Source organism: Myotis nattereri (assembly GCF_964212035.1).
Source record: "Myotis nattereri genome assembly, chromosome: 10".
In the NCBI taxonomy this organism is placed as follows: Eukaryota; Metazoa; Chordata; class Mammalia; order Chiroptera; family Vespertilionidae; genus Myotis; species Myotis nattereri.
This window is the reverse complement of record NC_138085.1, coordinates 71,938,446-71,965,672: the sequence shown is the minus strand read 5'-3', so window position 1 is coordinate 71,965,672 and position 27,227 is coordinate 71,938,446. Positions and strand designations below refer to the sequence as shown.

Here is a 27,227-nt window from a genome sequence, read left to right as displayed (position 1 = left end):
AGAGTTACGTTAGGGTTTTTCAAAATGCTGACACGCCGAGCTCAGAAGGTTTGCCATCACTGGTTTAGGACCTAAACTTTAGGTGAAGAGTATCTGAGTATTCACTGTCTCAAAGCTCTTTCGGCTTTTCTGTGTGTATGTACAGGAATTTTCATAATAAAGAAGTAGGGGAACAAAGAATCCTACAAAACAAAGAAAGGAAAGGGGGAGGGGGAGAGGAGAAAGGCAGGGGCCAGTGCCAATGATTTTGATGATATAAATCATACCTGCAAATTTCACACGTAAGGACGTGATTCCTCTGGGCCTCTCTTGGGCCCTATGCCTTTCTCATCTGACTAGTTACAGCCTTCCATCCTTACGCACCACCCATTTCTTTGTTTTTGCTGGAGAAGATGGAGGCAGAGTAGGAGAGGCGCTGCTATGCAGCAGAAAAAGCAACGCCATGACATTCAGGTCTCCGCTACTTTCTAGCTCTGACCTTTCCCAGTCATGCACGATTTATAAAAGGAGGGGTTTCATAAACTGATCAGTACTTCTCTCTGGATATAAAAAGGTCCCTGGCCACAGTTGGTGTGAAGGGCTGAGCCCTGTTTCCTCACCGCCCAGGCACCCTTCCAGCATCTCTAAATAGGTGGTCGAAAATCACTGGATTATAGGATGCTTTTTGACTCAAACAGTTTGTAACCAAATTCTGTGTTTCTGTATTACACTTTAACCAGGTACTGCCTCTTCCTAAGGACGGTTCTGTCCCTTCCGGTGCTTGCTCTAGTTATGCCCAGATTAACCCTTTTTGTTGCCTGTCAATCACCCCACAGTGTCTGTCCATTCTGGGCTCATGTTCCTAGCAGCACAGGCCTCATTAACGTGAACATGTCCTCCCTTACCATCTTTTTTCAATAGGCCCTTTCAGTCTGACTCGGTTATGCTTGGAGGCCACTTTCTTTTTTGTTTTTATGAGGTTTTCATTGACCTTCACCTCTCCCTCTCTCCCTCTCCCTCCAATCCCCGCCCCCCCGCCGACCCCCCATCTTGAAACCCAGCTTCTATATTGTGAGGAAGCCCAGGTCACAGGGAGAAGCCATGTGTGCGTGTTCTGGCCAAGAGCCAGCATCAGACTACAAGCGTGTGAGTGAAGGAGGCTTCAGATGATTCCAGCTCTCGGCTCCGAGTCTTCCAGGCCCCATACATTGTGGAGGAGAGACAAGCCGTGCTGTGCCCTGTGCCAGTTCCTGGTGCACAGCATCATCCGTGAGGGACAATAAATAATTACTGTTGTTGTAAACTACTAAATTTTGGGATAATTTATTCTGCAGCAATAGATAACTGTACACATAGAGATAGCCACTGGGGATACAACAGTGAATAAGACAGGTATTCCTGTCCTCACAGGACTAATAATTTTAGAGAAGACATAAGTGTCTAGTAATTCGAGCTGTGATTAGTGTTTGAAGAACACAGTGCTCTGTAAGTATCTAGCTGGGAACTCGAAGGCAGTTTGGCAGTTGAGGGTAATGTAACCTCTTATTGTGCAATGGCCACTATCTCCCACAATTCCTTTTACCTAGTACAACGCCTGGCTGTGGTGGTTGCTCAAAAATATTGCGTAGTATATTGTGGTTGTTAAAATTAGTCTCCTGTGGCAGTCTTCTTTCTTGTTTACTTTATATTCTAAGAATTAACAAAAAGGCAAATCCTAGAAACCGTCATTCAGCCTTCAAACCAAATGGAAAATTACAGTAGTTTATTAGTTTCTAACTTTGTCTCTCTGCATGTTGCCTTGTATGATATGTCCTGCCTCCCAATGGTGGTAGAGAGCTCTAGTCTAAAACTATTTAGCTATAAAAGGTAGAAATATTAAAATTATCTTCCTACAATGCTTTAGAATGAGTGGCATAATGTGAATATATTGATAAATATTTATTGCAGAGCTATAAGTTATGGCCCTCAGCTGTTCTGAGAGGGTGCTCCCCTAATGGAGTGGCCCCAAAGTCTTCCCATGGCATCGATGGAAAGCCTGTCTGCCCACCAGTGCAGTCACAGGATCTTCACAATAGAATGCAGCAAACACACCAGGGGTTAACTATTGTTAGGGTTGTTAGATGCCAGTTAAATTTGAATTTCAGAGAAACAACAAATAATTTTAAAGTGTAAGTACATTTAGTATATTGTTACTTCTCTGAAATTCAAACTTAACCGGGCATCCTATATTTTTATCTGCGGAATCAGGCAACTCTAATATGAATTAGTCCGTAGAATATGGAATAATTAAAAAGGAAAACAGCAGGGAGGGCACTAAGGTCAACTGAGGTTTGATCAGTGTCAGATTATGGTGATGACTCAGGGAGTCCCCCTCCGTCCCCCCATCCCACAGGACTCACTAATTTCCTTTCTCCACACCCATCAACTGAAAAGATTGTTTTTACGGGGCCCAATTCACATGCAATCACATTGATGTGGTTAGTCCTGCTTCTTTGCTTCATTCACTAGCATGGGCGTCTTTGGTTTCTCCTGGAATGCGCAGACCGTCCAGCCTTACCTCAGTTTCATTGCAGCAGAACACATCGGAGAGGGTGTAGAACCGGGGGTCCAGGTCAGCAGTGGCGGGAGCTGGGTTGAACAGTGTTTTCACTACAAAGGAATGGAAGAGGGTTTCAGTGGTTATCATTTTAATGTGCTGCATTTACAGATACCCTATAAGGGAAATCCCCAACTAAAACCATTTCCTCATTAGATGAAAAATCAACTTAGTTATAAGGAACCTCAATCCCCATGAGAGCCTAGTACATACTCCTTATTTCCATTTGCTCTACTATTTAAAAAAATTGTTTTTTTTAAAATATATTTTTTATTGTTGGTAATATTATAGATATCTCCCATTCCCCCCCCCCCCCTTACCCCCTCCTTTCCAACACCTACCCCTTCTCCCTTCCCCTCCTAGGTCTTCACTACCCTATTGTCCGTGTCCATGGGCTCTGCATATATGTATATAAGTTCTTTGGTTTATCTCTTTTGCTCTATTTTTCACTTTACAACACTTCAGCATCAAGGGTAAGCATCAATGTTTACAACCAAAGTGATTACAAAGTTATGGCAAAGGGCAACAGGAGGAGTAGAGAAGATTTTAAACGTGGCATGAAAGGACATGTATGCGAACATTCAGGCTGGTGAACATTTTTGTGGGTTCACTTAAACACTCAGTTGCAAGTCTAGTTCATAAATCCATTTTCCAGGAAAGAAAAAAGACATGATAGAAAAGAAACAATGAAAAGCTAGGAATTTTCCTGGTGAGACTAGTAAGTAGGAAGTTTATGTACATATGTATATTTTGGACACCTACTAGTATGTATGTCTTCCAAATATATCAGAATTATTCATGCGAACATATACACTTACACAAAAGCTTACATTCCTGTGAACAATATGAGAACCAAGGAAACTGGGAAAGGAGAAATTCAATCAGAGGCTGGGAGCTAGCTCGGACTAGGAGACTGCAGGAGGAGGATGCATGGGAATGGCACAGCTCTGACATTTCCCAGAGGAGGAAAGCGAGGCTCAGAGAGATGAGGTCACAGCCTAAGGTCATCACTGGGCCTCGGGTAAACTGGATCCCTACCAGGGGTCCTCCAGCTTTTCGTCCAGGGTTTGATCATCTCTAAAATAGTTGCATCTTCTAGGCCAGGACTGTCTATAGCAACATGGCCCCCAATTACAATTCATTCTTTCTTTTCTTTTCTTTTCTTTTCTTTTCTTTTCTTTTCTTTTCTTTCTTTCTTTCTTTCTTTCTTTCTTTCTTTCTTCTTTCTTTCTTTCTTTCCTTCTTTCTTTTCTTTCTTTCTTCTCTCTCTCTCTCTCTCTCTCTCTCTCTCTCTCTCTCTCTCTCCCCTCCCTCCCTCCCCCTTCCTCCCTCCCTCCCTTCTTCCCTTCCTTCCTTCCTTCCTTCCTTCCTTTCAATTTATTTTTATTGTTGAAAGTATTACAGATGTCTCTCTTTCCCCCCCATTGACACCCTCTACCCTGCTCCTACCTCATTTTAAAACAGCATTTGGTGTGGAACTTTGTAAATATTTTTTGAAAGTCTTTAGAAATTACACCCAAAGGAAGCTCCCCCCCTTGCCAAACACTCTGTCCACCAGATTACCTGGCTAGATTGGTTGGCCTTCTTTCCTCTACCCATGTCCACTGACTTATGGGTTTAGTAAGTCCAATTTACCATGGACCCATACAATAAAACCCTCCGAGACTCCTCCAGAACAATGGTTCAAACACTTGGCTGCACATCAACATCACTAGGAGAGCTTAATGAATGCATGACTTCTGGGCTCCATCTCGAAGCCACTGAGTCAGACTCTTTTGGGGTGGGGTCAGGGGATGTGCACATGGCCAGTTCTCCAAGTGGCTCTTCGGTAGCTATCTTGGCACCAACCCATTCCCCATTCTTGGGGAGATGCTTATCAGCATGTGGCTAAAGGAGACCCTCAGCTGCTTCTGCGTGGTGAGGCTGGAGTCTGCTTCTACACCTTCCTTGGTCTTAACATTTTGGTTCAGTCCGTGGACCTTGTCCAGTGCCTTCAGGATAATGCTATCCCCACACTTTCATTATTTTAGAATGTCCACCCATGGGGAATTCTATAGCATATTTTTGGCTGCTCAGGGTTATTGTGTAGCTTAAATTAGAAATGGATATAAAAGTCCTGTGTAAACTGTGAAGTGTGCAAATGTAAGGGATTATTACTGTTATTATATTGTCCTTTACACACAGCCCGACACCCCCGCCTGTCCACCCATCTCTTTTGCCTTCTGTTGGAGTTTTAGCCTGGCAACAATCTCTCTCATTGGTTTTCCTGCTTTTGCGAGGTTTTAGTGATGCCAATTATGCATAAAGACACTCATTGCCCAGCGTTCTAACACACCCATTTACTTTTTCGGTTTTCAGAACAAATATATTATTCCCTATTTTCGTTAAGCATTATGTTGAGCCACCATTACTCACCTACATGATTCTCAAATCTGCACACAGCAGCATGTGAGCCCAGGTTAGAGCAAACTACCAATGCGGAACAACAGGGGAAAGCCATTCTTATAAAAGTTCCATTTTATCTCAAAAGACCCCTGATGAAATACTCTGCTGCTATTAAAAAGAATGAAGCAGGTCTCTGATTTGTCACAGAAAGATTTCTATAATTCACTATAATGAAGAAGGCAGTTTTGTAATAAAATCCAGAGTATATGACACCCGTCTTTATTTATTTATTTATTTTTTTAATTTTTTTAAAATATATTTTATTGATTTTTTAAAGAGAGGAAGGGAGAGAGATAGAGAGTTAGAAACATCGATGAGAGAGAAACATCGATCAGCTGCCTCCTGCACATCCCCTACTGGGGATATGCCCGCAACCCAGGTACATGCCCTTGACCGGAATTGAACCTTGGACCTTTCAGTCCGCAGGCCGACGCTCTATCCACTGAGCCAAACCGGTTTCGGCCCGTCTTTATTTTTAACAAAACAAATAAAATATAACTATATGTGTATTTATATTCATACACTTACACAGATGAGAAAAAAGTCTTGAGAGATTAATCATTAAATTAATACATGATTAATTACAAAAGACTAATGGGAAAAGAATCTGACCAGATTACCCGCTGTACACCATGCAAAGACATCATTCTTAAAACATAAAATATCTTACATCAAAAATAGGTACACTGTGAATGAAATGATATCATGTCTGGGTTTGGCTTCAAAATAATCCAAGGTCGCAGCTGGGGGTGGAGAGTTAGGGTATAGATGAAACAAGATTGGTCAAGTGCTGATAACTGTTGAAGCTAAATGATACTATATGTCGATTTACCATACTATTCTCTATATGTTCGTATATATTTAAAATTTTCCACAAAACAAATTTTAAAAAATTACATTGGCTTTTCAAAAAAATTCTTTATTGATTAAGGTATTACATATGTGTCCTTATCCCCCCCCTAACCTCCCCCCCCCCCACACACACACATGCATTGGCTTTTAAGCAATAATTACTGGAGTAAGGAATTCTGTAATTTAATTTGACCATAAATATTGTATAAAAATTAATCCAATCTTATTTGGTTGTGTTTTACTAAGGGAAAACATTCTTACCAATAATAACTGGTTGTATAGGCTTAGAGTCTGCTAGTAACTAAATTGAGGGAAAAAGTGAAAATGCCATAAAGAAAGGCCCCTCTTGGGCTCATGCTACCATAAATAAGCATAAATGCTTCACCATGATGAAAAAAAAAAAGAAGATATATTTAATCAAAGAAGAATGCAAGTTTATAAGAGACAAGATGGAAAAAACCCTGATGTCATCCTGGAACCATGAGAAATGGAGAACACAGGATGTACGATGGAGAAGCGGGGCTGAGAGGTGACTGATAGCGCACAACAGTAATTATTACAACGTCAGACGGACTAAAACCCCGGCTGTCCTAACAGCATATCCGTGGCTGGCACAAGAACGTCAGTGAGGACCTGGGGAGGCCTAGGGAGGAAGCTGTTTGGGGCCAAGACAGGAACATGAGGCAGAAGGTCTTCATGATGTCACCCTGGAGGGTGGCGGCTGGTCAGTTAAGAAGGCCCTCATCAGTAGCTCAGAGAAAGAGAGGAAGACAGTCACCCTACGCAGAGAAACCGTGGGGGTTTGGAGTACCCCAAACCCTGGCTTGACAGCCTCTCACTCGAGGAGTACTGTTCAGTCACTTGAGCAGTAAACCCTCACAGCTTGGGCCACGTGCTAGACTGCGTTATTGTGAAAGTCCAGGTAGCCAGCCAAGAAGTTTTGTTTGCCGAATGGAAAAGGACTAAAGTGGCATTAAAAGGTATTTTGTGCCCTACCTAGAATTTAATCTTGGCAATTTTCCAATCTCAATTATTTATAATTGTTCCTGTAATGTTTCATTTGCTTTGAAATGGATATATAAAGACCAGAACCAACATGCACAATTTCATCACAAGCAGCTGCAGCACCCGCTCTGGTCTGGGGCCGCCTCACAGCGTGGTGACCTAGAGAGGAGGGGGCTCCAGAGGGCGACCACTGCGTTTTTTTATGTTGTAGGTGCTGTCTCTTTAAAATCACTGCTTTCGTTTTGGTAAAGATAGCAAGAGAATCCTGAGACAGTCTATACAAAGATGGAGGGGCCTTCTTCCTCTGAATTTTGTTGTTGTTAATCTTCACCTGAGGACATTTTCCCCTTGATTTTTACAGAGAGTGGAAGCGAGAGGGAGAGACCCAGAAAGAGAAACATCGATGTGAGAGGGACATATTGATCTGTTGCCTCCCGCATGCTCCCTGACCAGGCCCAGGGGTGGAGCCTGCGACAGAGGTACGTGCTCTTGACCAGAACTGAACCTGCGACCCTTCAGTCCACGGGCGGATGCTCTATTTATTGAGCCAAACCGGCTAGGGCTTCCTCTGTATGTTAACAACTGATGTGTAATCTACTTATACAGTGTGTTTAATTCAAAGTCCATTACTAGTGAGTACAGATAAGAGCTGTGATAAACCCACAGATGATGATGGCTGTACCGTCTTTCTTGTGAATGCAATAACGCTGATTAGCACGTATGCAGCCTCATGGGGCAATGGGGAGGACAGTGAGTGCTCACAACAGATCTTTAAGCTTCGCTGCTCTGCTCTGTGACCAGTCCACCCACACATCGCCATGTTAGCTCAGTTCTCATTGCACAGAAGAAACGGGGGCCCAGAACAGGGACCTGACTGACTTCCTGATGTCCCCCATTTGCTAAGTGATTGATTCTGACGCTTCATGACTCCCAAACCAGTGCTTCTCCTGGACAGAGGAACATGTGTGCACGTGTGCATGTCATGGGGAGGGTGGGGACACACTGCTGAAAACACTCTAGCGTCCCTTCTCTGTGACTTGAGCAGCAAGACACTCAAAGTTTAGGCTCCATGTTGGGCAGTGTTACAATTCACAGATTCTACTTTCCTAGAGCTACTCTTCGTAAAGGCTCAGTGGCTAGAATCAAGGGGATTGTGACGTTGCTTGAAACTGTGGTCTAGGACACAGAACTTGGGTCCTGGAGTCTGGAGTCCTGGTTTCTACACTGACTAAAAGTATGACCTTGGCTGAGAAATTACTTAACCTCCCCACGTCTCAGTCTCCAGGAGAATAATACCTGCCATATCTTTGCCATAAGGTTTTTCTGAGGATGGATTTTATAAAAGTACTTTATAAGCTGTAAAGCACATACAAATGCAAGGCTTACTACTTCTGGTGTGATTACATCAGATAATGCAGAATTAATACTTAGGCATATTAGCTCTTCAGCAAAATGTGAAGCAGGCTAAGTGGTCTTTGGCTCACCACTCCCTGTCCCCCTTTCTGGTCCTGTAGCTCCTCAACTGGAAGAGCTGCCTGGCAGGCGATGGAGGAAGCATTCGGGACCCCACCCAAATGGCCCAGGTCGGGCTGCCTGCTCATCTGGATAACGCCAGCCTCACCTGTGGGAGTTTGGATCCTCTGCGGTGGGTGCTCTACCTGTCTCTCCTCCACAAGCTGGGGAGGTGACAGGGAACTAGACTAGGGCAGAGGAAACAGTGACCTCTGAGGAGCAAGGGGTAGTAGGAAGGGGAGAGCAGATACACAAGAAGATGCTCTGATCTGTACCAGGAAAGAGAGGAGCATGCGTGAAGTGGCACGCCGTGCCTGCATCCCCCGAGTCAATGAGTGCAGTGCAGCGGAGGCTCACCACAGCCTCACACTTGCTCTGGGACCCTGAGAAAACGCAACCGAGTGGCTTCTGGCTCAGAATTCTTCCTGGCAGCTTCGAGTCCATTAAAAATACGTTAAATGTCAGTGAGAATTTGCCATGGCATGTCGTTTTGCCATAAAAAAAAATTGTTAAATCAGGTCAAACATTTAAAAATGTTTGGGAGAAATCACACACACACACACACACACACACACACACACACTGTTCTTTTTCTTTTTTTTATTGTAACTTGATGAGAAAGCTTTATCTGGAAAAGCCAATGTGGTTCTTTCTATCTATTCTTAATATATATAGAACTATTGCCATAATATGAAGAAGAAGCATTGTCTTAGAGTGGCTAGTTTTTGTTTTGATTTTTTTGACCAAATGGTGCTGATCAGGCTATTGTACAATTTTAATTAAAAGAGAGAAGAAAATTTGGATTTACTGAAACTTACTACTTTTATTCCATTCTTAGAACAATTCTGTAGGGGAATATTTTTATTTATATATTTTTTATTTGGGGGGAGTATTTTTATATGTACTTAACAGACAAAGCTCAGCAAAATCAGATAATCCTGCAAAGACCACAAGGCTCACAAGAGATAATAAGAAAAGCAATAAGAAAAAAGCAACAAACAGAGGAAACTATCTGGATTTCTAAAAGTCAGTTATTTGCTGGGGGTGAGAGAGGAGGTCTGGGAGGAGAGCAGATAAACCAAGATTAGCCAAGGGTAGATAATTGTTGAAGCTGGGTGATGGGTTTCATTATACAATCCTGCCTGCTTTTGCATTCTTCAAAATGTCCAAAATCAAAGGTCAAACCAAACAAAAGAGCTGCTTAAAGGATGTTGACAACATAGCAAATATTACATATAAATAATCATTTGTTGTTCATAGAAAAGATGGTAAAGTTTTACAAAAGGAGGAAGAACTAACCTTTAATTCCTAGAGAAGTTTATCACAATGTACCTGGGCAGTGATTACACATGACATGCAGCTTAACCTCTGCTCCTCAGAACGGGAATCGGTCCACTCCCTGGGCTGTATCTTGGACAGGGAGCTGCTTCAGAGATTCTAGTTACTACCTGTATTATTTCTGCTAACTAGATTGAAGATTTATATTGTGGGATATATCAGAAATGTTACTCATGTTACTTTTACCCTATTTGTAAGGTTTTCTAACGTTATCAAGAATTAGAAGACAGTGAATCTTACAGATGGGAGAAAGAATATTTTACTACTGAAAAGTATTGCTTTGCTTAAAAGGTTAACTTTAATTGAGACAGAGAGAAAAGCTTTTATAGAAAGAATGACAAGCAGGTAAAATTACCTCCACTGCTGTGGGCCATTGTTAGGGCTTCCAAAGAAATTGCTGGAGTTACTTCTAGCTGGCAGATCATTACTTTGGCGCTGCTAATGGCACTGGCTGCTTCTCTCAGGTCTTCAGTATTCAAAAGTAAATTTGCTCCAGCCACTATCACGATGATATTCTGGCCTATAAAGAATTTCTATATTAATATTACGTTAAAATATAGGAAAGCCAAGCAGTGATATTCTGCAATGTTCCAGTCACTCTTACAAAGTCATTACATGAAAAGTGTTTTATGAATTTTAACATTTCTAGGTTAATTTTCAAATTCCTAATGTATTTTACAATATTTATGTAAATGATTCATATTCTAATCATTTTGAGCAAAATCTAAAAATGACTTCCTTTATCAGTATTCTTATATACAAAGACTATTAGCTGAGAAATGATATATAACATACACCAAATTTTCTTTTATGGGAAATGGCTGGTACAATGTATGTGGTAAAGACCCTTAATCCTGCCATAGCCAGTTTGGCTCAGTAGATAGAGTATCGGCCGAGGACTAAAGGGTCCCAGGTTCGATTCTGTTCAAGGGCATGTACCTCGGTTGCACGCTCTATCCCCAGCCCTGTTTAGGGCGTGTGTGGGAGGCAACCAATGGATGTGTCTCTCTCACATCAATGTTTCTCTCTCCATGTCTCTTCCCCTCCGTTCCACTCTCTCTAAAAATCAATGGAAAAATATCCTCTGGTGAGGATCAACAACAGCAACAACAACAACAACAACAAAAGATTCTTAATCCTAAATGACAGTGTCATAATGATGAGTATAAACAGGAAGAAACTCGCCTAATGCTAAAAACTAATGCTCTGTTGTATACAAAAAGTTTGAGGTGGACCCTATGGTATTCTGAAAGTGATTTTGTAAATCAAACCATATTCTGCAATATCTAGCAGATGAAAAATTGCACTAAATAACTTAAGGTAGAGAGAAGGATATTTGGCCTAGTCTATACCAGATCAAATAGCAGCAGGACTCAGGAATCTTATATAGGCAGGGCCAAAGTAGGTTTAGAGTTGTTAGTATATGAAACACAGAGTTTATTCTTGTATTATTATTTATTAGGTATTGTATTATTTTGCATACGATCAGCTTTAAAAGGACTTTTGCCCTACCCTGTATACCCATCACTTGGACCTAAATGCAGGAGGTGTGGTGGTACGTTTCATCTGGTAGGTGAACTCTCAAGAGCTGTGCTGCCCGATATGATGGTCAGAAGCACAAGCCACATGTGGCTACTGAGCGCTTGAAATGCATTAGTTCAAATTGAGATTCGCTTTAATTGTACAACACACAGAAGATTTCAAGGGCTGACTGAGTACAAAGAAAAGGTAAAATATCTCATTAATTTTTAAGAACTTTTTGATTTCATGTTGAAAGGATAATGTTTTGGATATATTGGGTTAAGGGAATATATTAGGATGAATTTTACCTGCTTCTGTTTACTTTTTTAAGTGTGGCTAATGGAAAACTTAAACTTGCGCATGTAGCTTGCATTGTGTTTCTGTTGGACAGTGTTGATCTAGTGGGATGAATTGCAGGAGTACTTTTTGGTGCCGCAGGCTGCTCGTGCTGCTCTTGTGCAGACATGACCTAAAATTACCTCCGAACACAGAACACATGCTAGCCTATCATCTTACCACAGATGTGTTTGTTGGCCACAAGGAGGATTTAATAAAGTGGGGATGGGTTCAGCGTAAACCCAATCTCAGTGCTGGAAAAATTCAAAGTACCACACACTGAAAGACAGCTCACCTCCTTCCCTTTCTCCTCAGTGACCTCACTCTGCTGGAGTCAGCTGCTGCTTCGGTGTTGCTGACTCCTGAATCTGCATTTCTGGACTGGCCGTGGCTGATGAGCAACAAGCCCCACACACCGCTGTAGGGTGGGCACTGCCGTGTGGCTAGCTCACCCATGCCTCTGCTTTAACGTATGAAAACTGAATTCTCTGCTTGACCTGCTACTCACTCATTTAAAGAAGCTGCTCTGAGTATTTGGATTAGCTCTTCTACTACCACCTATACTCTTAAAAAAAAATTTTTTTTTATTATTGATTTAAGAGAGGAAGAGAGAGGGAGAGAGATCGAAGCATCAATGATGAGAGAGAATCATTGATCAGCTGACTGCTGCATGCCCCCAACTGGGGATCAAGCCAGTGACTCGGGTATGAGCCCCGACTGGAAATTTAGCCATGACTTCCTGGTTCATAGGTTGACGCTCAACCGTGCCACACCATGCCAACTGGGCACCACCTATACTCTTAAGGGCATTACCAGACACTATAAACAGACATAATAGGCACTTGATACAAAATTTAAATTATATCTTTGCATAAAAATGCAGTATTTTGTACCCAGACAAGGAAGAAACATAACTCAAAGATATCCCTAGAACACAAAAAAGAGGTTTAAGGCAGGGAATGAGCTGCTGTTGGCAGCAATAATCACTTAAGAGGTAGCTTACAGTAATGAACACAGACTATTGTTAGAATGAAAACTTTTATTGACTGTCTTTAAGTGGGACACTGCAACTCTGGGATCACTAAAGGTAAAAATATGGTGTCTTCTGTGAGAAATGATCTTGTGAAACTGCAGTATAAGTTAAAAACATATTGTGACAAATCCTAAGCTAACACAATGCACGCTGACTGCCCATAATGCTCTAGGTTCTGTCCTAAGTGCCCCATAAAATGCTTGGCCATTCTAAATATTAATTCTGATTTTTAAAATTGTATGGTGGTGTTTTTATACTAAAAATAGTTGGCAGAAATCATAAAAACTTTACTTGAGGGCAAAGGGAAGTTACTCTTTTCAAAGACAAATGTCTCACTATTGCAAGGCCTTGTGACAGACACAGTTGTATATATAGACTTTTGAGATTTGATTGCTGTTTAAAGAGCAGACAAAATTGAACACTAACGACATGTTAGAAGTAATTAGTTGCTGCCATTTGCTCAGTAAATATTCTATAAATATGATTCATCAACTTTCTTTTGCACCTATCTATTTACATTTATTTACCTGGTGTAACTGAAATGACAGATGAATACTTAACTGCTTTTAGAGACAAATATCAATTCTGAGTTCACATGAAGGGTAATGGGGTGTTACAGGATATAAAGATTATTTTGAGGCAACTATATAATGCTTCATATGTATAGGATGGACAATTTCATATTTGAATGAGCAGCCTGGGGTGTATAAGTAAGGGAAACATTTATATTTAGGCTGGAAAGACCATGCTGTAGGCTTGGTGGGTATGGTAAGAGATCCATAAGATTAGGATAAAAACTGATGCTTCTGTTCTAGTTCTGGAAATGCACTGTTTTATGAAACGACACTTCAATATGCAAAACACATACCTTCTTTATTGACAATTATAGAAGCAGTTCCTGTAGCAGCATCTTTAGTTTGATATGTAAATTCTAAAGGAAAAAAAATTACAATCACGTATACACAGCCTGGCTTGGATAATTTATTTTAACAATTTCAATGCACCACTAAGCCTTAGGAAACTTTTTAATCTTTTTAATCATCTGGAATGATAAAAAAGAAATAAGTAATTAGTGCTAATTTATACTCATCACCTATACAATGAGGAAAATACAAATCTTTATACTTAGTTGCACCTTTTCTTTACATTAGTAACAATCTAACAAACCACCCTGCTTCCAATTCCCCCAAATTATTCATAGTTGTATGCATATGCATTTCCCTGCACTACCATATTCAGTGAAAGAAATGACAAACTTGAGTGAAAGACTAAAGGTTAAACCTATAAAATCAACCTGTTTGTTTTTCTTCATTCTCATAAGCTTTGCATCTCATCAAGAATTATGGCCTGGCATGTAAATGGTGATGTTGACCAGGCAGCCTTCGGCAGCAGCAAAGAGCCTTGAACTGGGGCCAAAGACCTGCATTCTGGTCCTGGCTGTAGCTACAACTGGCTGTGCTCTTGGACAAATTCATAACCTCTCTGGCCTTCGGTGTTCTCTCTTATGAAATAACTAGAGGCCCGATGCACGAAATTCGTGCAAGAGTAGGCCTTCCTTGCCCCGGTTGCCTGCATCGGCTTCCCTCTGGCACCCGGGACCTGGGCTTCCCTCGCAGCCCCGGCTTCATCAGGAAGGTCTTCCGGAAGGATGTCTGGTCTAATTAGCATATTACATTTTTATAGATAGTATCAGATCTCAATGGTTTCTAAGATCATTTTCAGCTATGATACTTAATGATTTTTCTTAAAATATCTTCTGTGAATGTAGCACCTATTTTCTCTTGTCACCTGCTTTTGAAACATTTCCATGAATTGAAGGTTTGTAACCTGTTATCTGGAGGAATGTACATGAAAGAATTAACCATAGGCTATTTAAGCAAGACTAGACAAAGCTATGCATAAAAATTCCCTGGCCACCAGGGGAGGATCTAATAATTCTATTCCATATTCAGCTTTTCTTGTAATCAGATCACAGAAGAAAGTTATAAAAACCAACTTTAAAAAAGATGAAATTTTACCTGTAGAAATATCATTCTGTTTAAAGTTTTCTATGTAATCATTGCCAAAAGAATCTTTGCCAACCTGTACCAAAGAAATGATGAACATTAGATCTTTTGCATTTAGTAAAATGCTACAATGTAGTTTTTAGAATATTTAGCATTTCGAAAGGGCATATCTGCACAGTACTTTATAAACATTAACTAATTAATCTTCTTAATGTATGTTGCTAGACTTGGTTTCAGCCCAAAGAATTGTTATATACTAATGTTCCACTTATAGCCTTCTTAAAATGTGAAGCATTTTAATGATGCTTACCAGTTCTATAGGTTCACTCTCACTTTGATCTGATCATGTGGAAATTCCCACTGAGACAGGGCTGTCCACCCCCAACTATCCTCAATATTTATGAAGAGTCTCAGTTGTTCATACTTCACTATAAATGACAGGATCTTTGTAATGACTTGCCTGGTGTCTTAGAATCTTCATATCTTCTCCCTGGACCCTGACATGGAGTGCAGGAGGGAATTTAAAAAGCCTTTGCTACCTTAGTATAATGGAATTTCTTTGTTTTTGCATCCTTGCATCCATTCTGGTAATGATACTTCAGTTTTTCCTTTAGACATGCATTCCTCGTTCACTCATAGGCAACGTGATCAGAGGGGCACAGTTATAAAATAAATGAACCTATGTTGACACATCAACCAAACTCCCTAAACTCCATAGTTTACATTAGGGTTCCTTCTGGTGTTGTACATTCTATGGGTTTTGACAAATGTATAGACAAGTATCCATGATTATATTCTCATACAGAATGGCTTCACTGCCCTAAAAATCCTCTCTGCTCTGCCTATTCATCGCTGTCTACCCCCCAGCCCCTGGCAACCACTGACCTTTTTTACTGTCTCTATCATTTTATCTTTTTCAGAGTGTCATATAGTTGGAATCATTCCTGAATTATACTTCTATTTTTCTGTCCTGCAGGTGAGCACTACAGCAATGGATTATGTCTCTGTCCAGGTCTCAGCCCCTCCTGGTGTGTTCTGCTTGCCCACAGAAAATTGTTCCTCTCTGGATATATCAACAGAAAGAAACCTAGACATTTACTTGAGTCAAGATCTGCAATGAGTGACAATAAAATTTCCTGGTGAGCATGTGGACTGTCTAGATCAGGGATTAGACACTATTTTTTAAAAAATATATTTTATTGATTTTTTACAGAGAGGAAGGTAGAGGGATAGAAAGCTAGAAACATCAATGAGAGAGAAACATTGATCAACTGCCTCCTGCACACTTCCTATGGAGATGTGCCCACAACCAAGGTACATGCCCATGACCGGAATCGAACCTGGGGCCCTTCAGTCTGCAGGCCGACGCTCTATCCACTGAGCCGAACTGGTTAGGGCTAGCCACTATTTTTTACTGTGAAGGATTAAATAGGTAATATTTTATTTATTTATTTATTCTTTATTTTCAAATAGCTAGTATTTTAGACTTTGTGGGCCATATTGCCTCTTATACAACAATTTACCCCTGCCATTATAGAGTTGGCGGCCAAAGATAATATGTCAACAGACACAGTACTTCAGAGAGAAACTAAGATGGCGGCATAGATAAACACTGGGAAATAGTCGCCTCACACAACAATTGAAAAATATCCCAAAGGACGGAGCAAACATCGTCCAGAACAACAGGAAGGCTGGCTGAGTGTAATTTCTACAACTAGAAGAAAAGAAAAGCACGCTGAGAGCCAGAGGAGCTGCGGAGGCTGAGTGCAGAGGTACGGCGGCGGCTCGCGCGCGCGGAAAGGTGGTGGCACCTGAGGACGCGGCTGTCTTTTTGAATCACAAGCTCCCGACTGCTCTGAACTCCGGTTCCGGGAAGTCTCTGGGGACCCAGGACTCATACGGGGAGAGGCTGCTCTGTCAGGCGGCAGCGGGCGAACTTGAGGGCGGATTTCCCTCAGAGGTGCCTGCAGCCATTACCGGGACACTGAGACGCGCGACTCCAGGCGCGGAGAATCAGCCATAGCTTCTTTCTCCACCCTTTTGACTCCCTGAGACCCCGCCCCACCCAGGCTGCGGCAGAGGCTTTTGCATGTGAATGTACCTAACTACAGCCCAGCCAGGCAGACCCGGAACTTCCAAGAGAAGGCCCAAGGCCCCACAGCGGCTTGCATTGCTTCACAGCTGAGCCTCTTCGTGGCTCCGGCTGTGTGGCCTCAGGCAGGGGCTGAATTAGCACCTCCTTAGATCCAGGAGCCACTGTACCCAGTGGTCAGAGGGGGACCATTCTCCCACTTCAGACACAGCTGCTTCCCACAGCCAATTGGCTTGGAGGTCAATTCCTCCCAGTGGTCCTACAACAACCAAGGCACCAAGAGTGCACCAAGAGTGTCCACCCCAGGTAACTGGGGAGGCTGAGCCACTGGGCCCTACAGGACACCTGGCGCGCAGGGCCACTCTATCAACACAGGGAAGCAGCCAAAATGCGGAGACAAAGAAACAGGTCACAATTGGCAGAAACGGAGGAGGGCAGACGACTGGATATAGAGTTCAAGGCCACGTTTATAAGGTTTGTCAAGAATTTTATGGAAACCGCCGATAAATTTAATGAATCCCTCAAGGAGTATAGTGAGACCATGGAGGACATGAAAAAGGACCAACTAGAAATTAAGCATACACTGACTGAAATAAAGAATAATTTACAGAGATCCAACAGCAGACAAGAGGATCCCAAGAATCAAGTCAAAGATTTGAAATACAGAGAAACAAAATACCCAACCGAAAAAGAAAAAAGAAAAGAGATTCAAAAAATATGAAGATAGTGTAAGGAACCTCTGGGACAACTTCAAGCGTACCAACATCAGAATTATAGGGGTACCAGAAGGAGAGAGAGGGAAAGATATTGAAAACCTTTTTGAAGAAATAATGACAGAAAACTTCCCCCACCTGGTGAAAGAAATGGACTTACAAGTCCAGGAAGCGCAGAGAACCCCAAACAAAAGGAATCCAAAGAGGACCACACCAAGACACATCATAATTAAAATGCCAAGAGCAAAAGATAAAGAGAGAATCTTAAAAGCAGCAAGAGAAAGACAGTCAGTTACCTACAAGGGAGTACCCATCCGACTGTCAGCTGATTTCTCAACAGAAACCATGCAGGCCAGAAGAGAGTGGCAAGAAATATTCAAAGAGATGAATAGCAAGAACCTGCAACCAAGATTACTTTATCCAGCAAAGCTATCATTCAGAATGGAAGGTCAGATAAAGAGCTTCACGGATAAGAAAAAGCTAAAGGAGTTCATCACCACCAAACCAGGATTATATGAAATGCTGAAAGGTATTCTTTAAGAAGAGGAAGAAGAAAAAGGAACTCTTACCATTTGCCACAGCATGGATGGAACTGGAGAGCGGATAAATACCACAAGATCTCACTTATTTGTGGAATATAATGAACAACATAAACTGATGAACAAGGACTGATCCAGAGACGGAGAGGCTTTGATTGGACTGTCGGGCCTTGGAGGGAAGGTAGGGGAGGGTGGGGGCAAGGGGGAAAGATCAACCAAAGGACTTATATGCAAGCATATAGGCCTAACCAATGGACACGGACAACGGGGGGGGGGGGGGGTGAGGGGATGAGCGGGGGGGGGGGGTAGAGGGTACACACATGTAATATCTTAATCAATAAAAAATATTAAAAAAAAAGATAATATGTCAACAAAGGGATGTGGCTGTATTCCAATAAAACTTTATGTACAAAAATATGTAGTGGGCAAGATCTGCCCCATGGATCATGTTTGCTGACCCCTGATTTAAATGCCACTTTTGATACCTTATTCTGCAAAAGAACACCTTTCCTTGTGCTCCTTTCTGGCTCAAATGCTGATTAGGCAATAATCTCAAACAATCTGTAGTAACTTCTCCCTAGCAGAATCTCTGTCTTTATAATGAAGAGTGTCCACTCCAGTGTTGCTGTGGGGAGAGTTCCCTGTGGAAGGAGGCCATCTATCAAGAGTTTCCTTCCCGGAAGGCTGGCTGTTCCCTTGTCTGGCAAGTAAGTGCCAAAGCATCCTATTTCCTAGGTCAAAGGTTCATACCAGAAGACTCTTGAGAGCTGAGCCGAGTTCTCTCATCTTTTTTTTACATTATTTAACTCTTTCCCATGGGCAGTCAGGGTATTATAGAGTTGGGAAAGTATCATTATAAGAATGTTCCGGGGTTGAGAAAAGGCCTTCCCTAGGCATGTGGGGCGTGATGCAAAGTAAAGCAAAGAAATTTCTCTTCCCTTTCCTATCACTTTTATATGGGAAAGGTCTGTTGAAGGTGACTATCAAGGGCAGGTAATAAATGGTGGTGATGATATAAACATTAGCAAGTGCAGGGGTTAGGAGGAATTGTTTCGTTGCCCTCAAGAAACTGATACTATTGGAGGGAAATCCGACAGACCAGGTGGAACAGCATGCGCATCAGAGGCATAATTGGGAAGGACTTCATGCTCAGGTAATTGCATTTTGCAGACTTGCTGTAGTTGTATTTTAGAGGTTGCGGCAGCTGCCTGTCTTCTTCCTGCTCAGGGCACCGTCTGATTGGCTACATCCCTGGGTGATGGTTATGGTTCCAGCTTTATTCTAATAGTGATTTCCTGGCAAATCTGTTGGCTGGTCTTCTAAACTCTATGTGAGACATGGGACAAAATACTGTGTTTTTGCCTTCTTTGATATTCTCTTGTCAAAAAATAAAAATCTGGTAACTAAAAAATAATGGAAAAGTAACAAGACTGCTGAGGATTAAGAGAAGTCAACTGAAGCTCCATTAACTTTGCATCACCCAGGTCATTACAAAGTGAAAGAAGTGAGGAAAAGCCTGAGAATGGGAAGACAGTATTTCCTCTGTGTCATGGAAGCCCCTCACGCTAGCTGTGTGGTTTTGGGCGAGCCGCTTTAATTCTCTGTAGGCTCAGTGTTCTTATCTGGAAAGCCACAGCAAGTTTGCTGTGAAGATAAAGTAAAATAATGTGCATAAAAGTACGTTTAGAGCTGTAAAGGATTATCATAAAAGATGAAAGAAAAATACATAAAATCCCGTTTTGGGCTTGGTGCCTTCGTCATTATCATCATCATCAGGCTGCTTCTCTTGGGGGAAGGGGCTCCCGCTGCTTGGATTCAGTCTCACAAACTACTTTCATGTCCATCTTGTTCTCCGTGATGCTTCAGTTCTTCCTGTGGCTTCTTATTTTCAAACAGGGGAGCATTTGATCATGGAAGCAAGCATGTGGGTACATTAAATAATTTTTAAAATGAGACTGTATTTATTACTCTTATTGTTCTAATAAAAACATAACATCTCTGTTAATGGTTTGGTGCAGCGAATGCTGTTCAATGTATCCCGCTACTTTCCTGAGAATAATATAGCCAACTGGGAGGGTATCTCTGCCTTGGGAGTAATAGTTAAGCTTTAAGTAGATCTAAATTACATATCAAAATGCGGACAAAAAGCAATGGGGATCCGAGTCCTATTTAAAAGGATCCTCTTTTTCTTTTGCATTATAGAGTTGCACAGATGACATGTGCAATTTGTACTAAAAGAATGCCACCTTCCCTGTGTCCCCACCCTTAAAACCTCTCACACATTCATGTATTTTTCCGGATTTATTTTTAAAAAGGTTGTGAGAAGTAAACACCATCCAGTCCCATTTGCTTGCTTCTGACTCTAATTTAAGCCTCTTCCCCAGTAACTGGAAATTGATAACCAGAGCCAGAGGAGCAGAACCCAAGCAAGGGTGTCGTTTCTGCCATTGAGAGCGAGCGCAAGTGTCTTGAAAAGCACAGTGAGTGATACGAATGAAAGAACCTGGACAGAACCAGGACCAAAGGACGCTTCATGGGGATCTTTGGAGGCTTCCCTGTTTTCCTGGTCACATGTTGGCTATCAAGTTGATATGAAAACTTTAAGAATCTTGGCCATGAGGCAGAATGGTGCATATGGAAGTCAGGAAACCTGGAATCTAATTTCAGTTCTGCTGTTACCAAGCTAATTAAAATTCTTTCCTACGTTTTGGGGCAAATTGTTCCATCTGAGCCAGGCTGTAGGGTGGGACTGGTTGGGGTGAGTTATCTCTGGCAGGAAGGAACCCAATAATTCTTAGCCTTAGCTGCTCATCAGTATCTCCTGAGAAGCTTGGAAACATCCCGATGCCCAGGGTACACCCCAGACCAGTTGAATCAGGCCTCTACAGGTGGGACCGGGCACGCTCCCCAGGTGATTACCATGTGTGAACTCCAGTTGAGGGTTGGACCGCTGATTGCAGGATTAAAGTGGGAGGTGTCTGTAGAGGCTTGTGTGCACAGAAGAAGTGAAGAGAGAGCACAGTCCTGCCTGGCACTAGGTTGGTAAGTCCCCTAAGTGGGAGCACGGGGAAGTGTGACCTGCAGAATCTGCTGGGGGCGAGGAGCCCATCAGGGTCCAACATTGGGATCAAGGTATTGTGAAGCCCGAGAGATTTCCTTGGCTTGTGTTTGCTGACTAGTCTCATTTTGATGTGGCCCAGGCTTCTTCCACCTCTATCCTTCTGAAGCAGCGGTTCTCAACCTGTGGGTCACGACCCCTTTGGCGGTCGAACGACCCTTTCACTGGGGTCGCCGAAGACCATCCTGCATATCAGATATTTACAGGACGATTCATAACAGTAGCAACATTACAGTTATGAAGTAGCAACGAAAATAATTTTATGGTTGGGTCACAACATGAGGAACTGTATTTAAAGGGAGAGAAGGTTGAGAACCACTGTTAAAGCTCATATTTGGCAAAACTAGTTGGGTTTATGTTTCTCAGAGTGTTCGGTAGAGGCGCTATTAAGATGACATTATCATCTGACTGTGTTAAAACATTATGTGAATACAATATATTCACGACTGTATCCTTGCCTTCACTTCTGAGAACTTAGAAGTCCTTTCCTCTCTCCTCCACTTCATCAAACCTCACTTGTTTTTTCAAGCATCAGCTTAAGGCCTACCTTTCCTATTTACCCCTTGTTACTCTTACTTCCAGAATTCCTATAGCCTTCTTCATGGATGCTATATAATTAAGCATTTAATTGAATACCATCTTATATCGTTTGCCTAAAGAATCTTCCTTAAAGTCTAGTCTTCCTAGAAGCTTATTGGCGACCCTAGCTTAGCATACATTTATCCGTCCTTAAGCCTGTGCATTAAAGTTGTCGTGTGAGTATTTGATCATCTTAGGTGCCTATTTGTTCGTTTTCCTTGGGCCTGTTTATCGTTCAGAAAGGGACACGACTGTATAGCACCCGCACTGTTGTAGTTGTGGCTGCAGAAAGGTTTTCTCCAAGGTGTTGCTCCTAATAGCCCATGTGAAGGCCCTCCATCCAGTACATTCAGCTGCAGCAGCGCAGCCAGCGCTTCTGGGCAGAAAGATTCTGGGGAACTTCAGAGTCTGAGGTGGTCTGTGAGTATCCATTCAGGTGAAAGAGTCCAGGTCTTCAGCAACTGTGGACAACCCCTCACACTTAAACTAAGGGAACTCGCAGAACCCCAGGTGCTCTCAGGCAACCCCAGGCTCAGGGCAATGCTGAGATTAGAGTTGCGCCATTGAGTAGAACTTCCTGCAATGATGAAATGTTCTGTTATCTGAGCTGTGCAATGCAGACACTTAAATGGAGCAGTGTGATTGAGGAACTCAACTTTCAGTTTTATTTTAATTACACTTCAATCTAAATGGCCACATGTGGGTAGTGATACTATAATGGACAATGCCGCTGTAGAGGGATGTGGATGAGGACCATGGAAAGCAAAAGGGCTGCGTTTATCAGCAGCACTTCCTCCAGCTAAGGGTACTGAGGTGCTTCCTTCACTCTCTTTGCATCGAGGGAGAGCCAGTCAGTGGCTTCCATGGGCCAGAACAACGGCCTAACACCGAGGAGGGGACTTCAGTTAGCACGATCATAATAAACACCTGTATTTCAAATGGCGGAGGAATGGGCTGTTTGGAGTCCTTGAATGGCAGAAAACATCGAGTGATTCCACCCATTAACATATAATTGATGTCAAAACATAGAGGACCAACATTTCTTACCTGAGGTCATAGAAATTAAATAGTCTGCTAAAAAGTGTTATCACATATATTAAAACAGGTTACTGATTTTCAAAGTTAGAATACGGGAAAATATAATCAATGCTGAAACTAGGCCAGGGTGGGGAAACTTTTTGACTTGAGGGCCACAATGGGTTCTTAAACTGTACCGGAGGCCGGAACAAAAGCATGGATCGAGTGTTTGTGTGAACTAATATAAATTCAAAGTAAACATCATTACATAAAAGGGTACGGTCTTTTTTTTTCAATAGTTTTATTCATTTCAAACGGGCCGGTCCGGGTCCGGCCCGCGGGCCGTAGTTTGCCCACGGCTGAACTAGGCTGTGATTCAAGATATTTTGTGACTTTCAGTGGCTGAGGGTTAAAATGAGCAGCAGGTTTAGACGATTAAGCTGAATCTGCTGTCGTGAAACAAAACGCAGCAGTTGCTTTAAAAATAAATCCCGCATGTTAACTTTTACCTTGCCATTTGTGGCTTTATCATAAAAGATGAAAGGAAAATACATAAAATCCCAGCTTTTTAAGCTTGCTGGTTGTTTAAATCCCAGGTAAATGGTGTTTACCTTAATAATGGCCTTTAATATACAAAGGTAACCTTACCATCACCATTATCAGGCCTGCTTATCTGAGTGTGGGAGTGGGTTTGTGATAATCCAATGATTTCTTCCATTCTTTTAAAATGAGGCATATTTTATGTATTTGGTTAGGGTCCAATCAACGTAGCCAACTAGCGTTAGCCAGTTGTCTTTCAGTGGATGTCAGGAAAGGACAAATTGCACTTCATTGAATGTTACCTGGAAAGACTGGTGCCCAATTTTTGATCTTTGAAAATTAAAATCTCAATGCATGATTAGTTGATTGTCCCACTGTAATCTTAACATAGAAGGTAATTTTTGACTAAGATGATGGGTACTCAAATACACTGCTTTTCAAGCTGACTTGTGAAGCCTGTTTTCTCATTTTCAACCTATGCAGACTAATAATTTTGCAAAATATAATAACAATGAAATGAAACAAAGTCATACGAAATACAAGGCCTAATTTATATTATAATATTATGTATATTCTATTCACCAGCTATAAAGTTACTCTGTCAAATTGCTCTAGATATTTATGTTTATGCTCAATTTCTGTACTGTCCAGTCCAGTGACAGTCTGCAGCCTGTGAGTAGGTGGCACTGCTCTAACGTAATGCCTCTGTCACAGGATTTCATTCCTGGCCATTCTGAATGGAAAACACTACTTATATTAGAGAGTCTACTCTAGTCTCACGATTGAAGAAACAAAACCAGGTAATTTCCTGAAGGCCCTTGCTTGCTGACTTCCGATCTGGGCCGCGTGGGTCCATGCCTGCTTGTGGCTTCCTTCCACTCACACAGGAAGCCGGGTCTCTGGGCTCATGCTGGGCTGCTGCACCTCGAGCTCTGTATTCTACCAGGGGCTCCTGAGCTGCCAGGTTTTGATGGTTAGAGATATCGTCGTCATTTCTTACGTTTGGCTTCAGTGGAAGGGAGGAGGAGGAAACACTTAAATCGGGTGTAGCCCTAGGAACGGTGTGCTAGCAGGTTCTTTGCCCTGCGCAGAAGACTTTCATTTTCCTGGATTGTAATCTCAAAACATCTTCAGTTACCCTTGGACTGTCGCCTTGGCCCATGACTCAGTTAAATACTGACTATACAACTCTTAACTACTTGGTGTTCCATTGTACACATTTCACCGTACCCATATTGATGGACTCCTGCTTAATGGTCCTTGCCACAGTATCTTGATGAATATTTCTCCTTAGCTCAGAATAAGATGTTTTGCACAAGCCATCAAACAGTCTTACTTCATTAGAGTTTGAATTTTATTTTATTTTTTTTTTGCAGGGCAGTAATAGGTAAGTTAATGTTGCTAAGAAAGCCATACAAAAATTTCTGTTTTTCTTTTGTTCCATCTGTTCATTTTTATCTTGAGTAATTTAATGATTTTGGGTTCTACTTGGAATTGTCATATTTAAAAAACTGCCATAAAGCAGTTTGGCTAATTTGCTCAATTAAAATATATTTCACAGTGGGAAGAAATAGCATGATTAATGGGTAACAATAACTTCTACTAGAAAAGAGATTTTATTTTTTTGTGAAGAAGCCTAAGCATAGCCCTAGCTGGTTTGGCTCAGTGGATTGAGTGCTGGCCTACAGAGTGAAGAGTCCTGGGTTTGATTCTGGTCAGGGGCACATGCCTAAGTTGGGGGCTCGATCCCCAGTAGGGGGTGTGCAGGAGGCAGTCGGCCAATGATTCTCTCATCATTGATGTTTCTATCTCTTTCTCCATCTCCCTTCCTCTCTAAAATCATTCACACACCAGAATAAAATAAACAGCACCTTTGCTTTAACCAGCCTCCTAATGAGAACATTTCCCCAAACTCAGCCTTCTGCCTTCTGTTCCCCTCAGACCCACTTCTATGGTTTCACCATTCATATCCCAAGGTCAGTCCCACAATTCAAATATTTCTATTTTGCATTTCTCTCTCTGCCTCAAATTGACCTAAAATAAAACCAATCTGCAAACATTTGAGTTGGATGAGATCCTAGGGGACATTCAATTTTGACTTTAATGGCTAAATGAATAGCTTTTATAAAACTTGCAAGAGGGGGCTCTCTAATCTCTCTCCTTTAACAGCTCCAGCTCTAGGGAACTCCTATCTCCCCATGGCTATTCTCAGTACCTTGTTCCAACCCCAAGTCTCTCTCCAGGTTTTCCCAGCCTGGAAATGATATCCTCTTTCTAGTTTCCAAGCCCCTTCCGTCAGCACCATCTTATTTCTCCCCAAACCCTTCATTTCTAATCAGGTAGAGGATGGATCAAGCCTAACATTTTTAATTGGCTCCCTCTCTAAGCCCCGTAATTCCTAGCACATAATATTGGTCGTCAATAATTAATTGCTGACTAATTGATATTTTAAATCTATCAAGAGCTCAACCTTAGCAAATGAGGGTTTCTTGTGCTTCAAGAGATGTTTTTGATCAAATAGCCAGATGAGAATTATGTCATGTTAATCATCAATTAGAAATAAAGCTACAGTTCATTAGCAGATGAAGTGATAATTGTATAGCTTATGCATCATTTAAAGACTCCCTTGGAGAAGAAAGTGCTGTATGTAATGGGAAGTGATATTTCAGAGACATTTTGGTAAAATCTACCCAGTTCACAGCAGAGAGCTCATTCTTTTAAATTTCTCATATTTTTCTTATCCTCCACTATGCAGACCCAGTCTAGCTTTCCTGTTATACCAGTAACAGTAGGATGATAGCATCTTAAAATTTCATTAAAGATGCAAAAGTTGAACCTTTGGCAGTCAATTCTGTTTGATTTACTTTTGAGATCACCTTAGTGGATGATGGAAATAGGAATACGTATTTTAGTTTTCTTTAAATACCCGAACACAAAACTACACCTAAAGATCAGTGATGTGCAGTTCAGTAAGGCCCAGATTCCTTTCTGACCCAAGATATAGCATTAGAGGGGAAAAACTCAGAGATGAGTAAATCACCGTTATTAATCCAAGTTTCCAAAAGCTGTGTTGCTGTGATAAAACCTGCTAAAAACAGCTAGATGGTGTGGCTCGGTGGTTAAGTATCCACCTATGAACCAGGAGGTCATGGCTCCATTCCTGGTCAGGGCACAGTAGGGGGTGTGCAGGAGGCAGCCATCAATGATTCTCATCATTGATCTTTCTATCCCTTTCTCCCTCTCCCTTCCTCTCTGAAATCAATAAAAAAAAAATCTTATTAAAAAATATTTAAGGAAAAAACCCTGCTAACAACAGTAGGACTCATGCTGTTGTTTAGAACCTGAACTAGATAAACCCGTCAGAGTAGACTAATTCTCCTCGCCTCACACTCTAGTTAGAAACTCTTTCATTACAGGGAATGCAGTGTTATTTGAGGACTGCTACTTCCCAGAGGATCCAGTGAGGTAGAAATGAATATAAAAAACAAGGAAGATTACTCTCTCCTGTTTAAAAATTTATAACCAATGAACTTCTAAAAGAATTAAGCAGGCATTCAAACAAGTACATGTCCATGCGTGTTAATAGCAGCAGTGCTCACAAGAGCCAAAAGGTGGAAACAGCCCCAGGGCCCACCGACAGATAAATAGATACACAGATTGTGGCATAGCCAATGGAGTACTATTCAGCCACAGAAGGAACGGAGTACTGATCCTTGCTATAAGGTAGATGAACCTTAAAAACATTATGCTAAGTGAAATATGCCAGACACAAAATGTCACATTTCACATGATTCCATTTATAGGAAATCGTCAGAAATAGATAAACCCATAGAGACAGGATGTAGATTGGTGGTTGCCAGGGGCCACGGGGAGGAGGGAATGGGGAGCGACTGCTTAATGTAAGGAGCTTTCTTTTGGAATGATGGAAATGTTCTGGAACTAGATAGATATGGTGGTTGAACAACACGGCGATTATACTAAATGCCACTGAATTGTTCATTTTAAA

General features: G+C 41.7%; 1 protein-coding gene across 2 annotated transcripts in view; it reads right to left on the bottom strand.

The window, feature by feature from the left end:
* RBKS (ribokinase) overlaps positions 1 to 27,227 on the bottom strand; it is a 72,472-nt gene that overhangs the window by 27,326 nt on the left and 17,919 nt on the right. For both annotated transcript variants that reach the window (XM_081100975.1, XM_081100976.1), the window contains exons 3-6: positions 14,636 to 14,699; positions 13,486 to 13,548; positions 10,083 to 10,247; positions 2,537 to 2,628 (exon numbers count right to left, since the gene is read on the bottom strand). In XM_081100975.1, the coding sequence (XP_080957101.1) occupies positions 2,537 to 2,628; positions 10,083 to 10,247; positions 13,486 to 13,548; positions 14,636 to 14,699 (384 nt within the window). The remainder of the gene's footprint in view (positions 1 to 2,536; positions 2,629 to 10,082; positions 10,248 to 13,485; positions 13,549 to 14,635; positions 14,700 to 27,227) is intronic.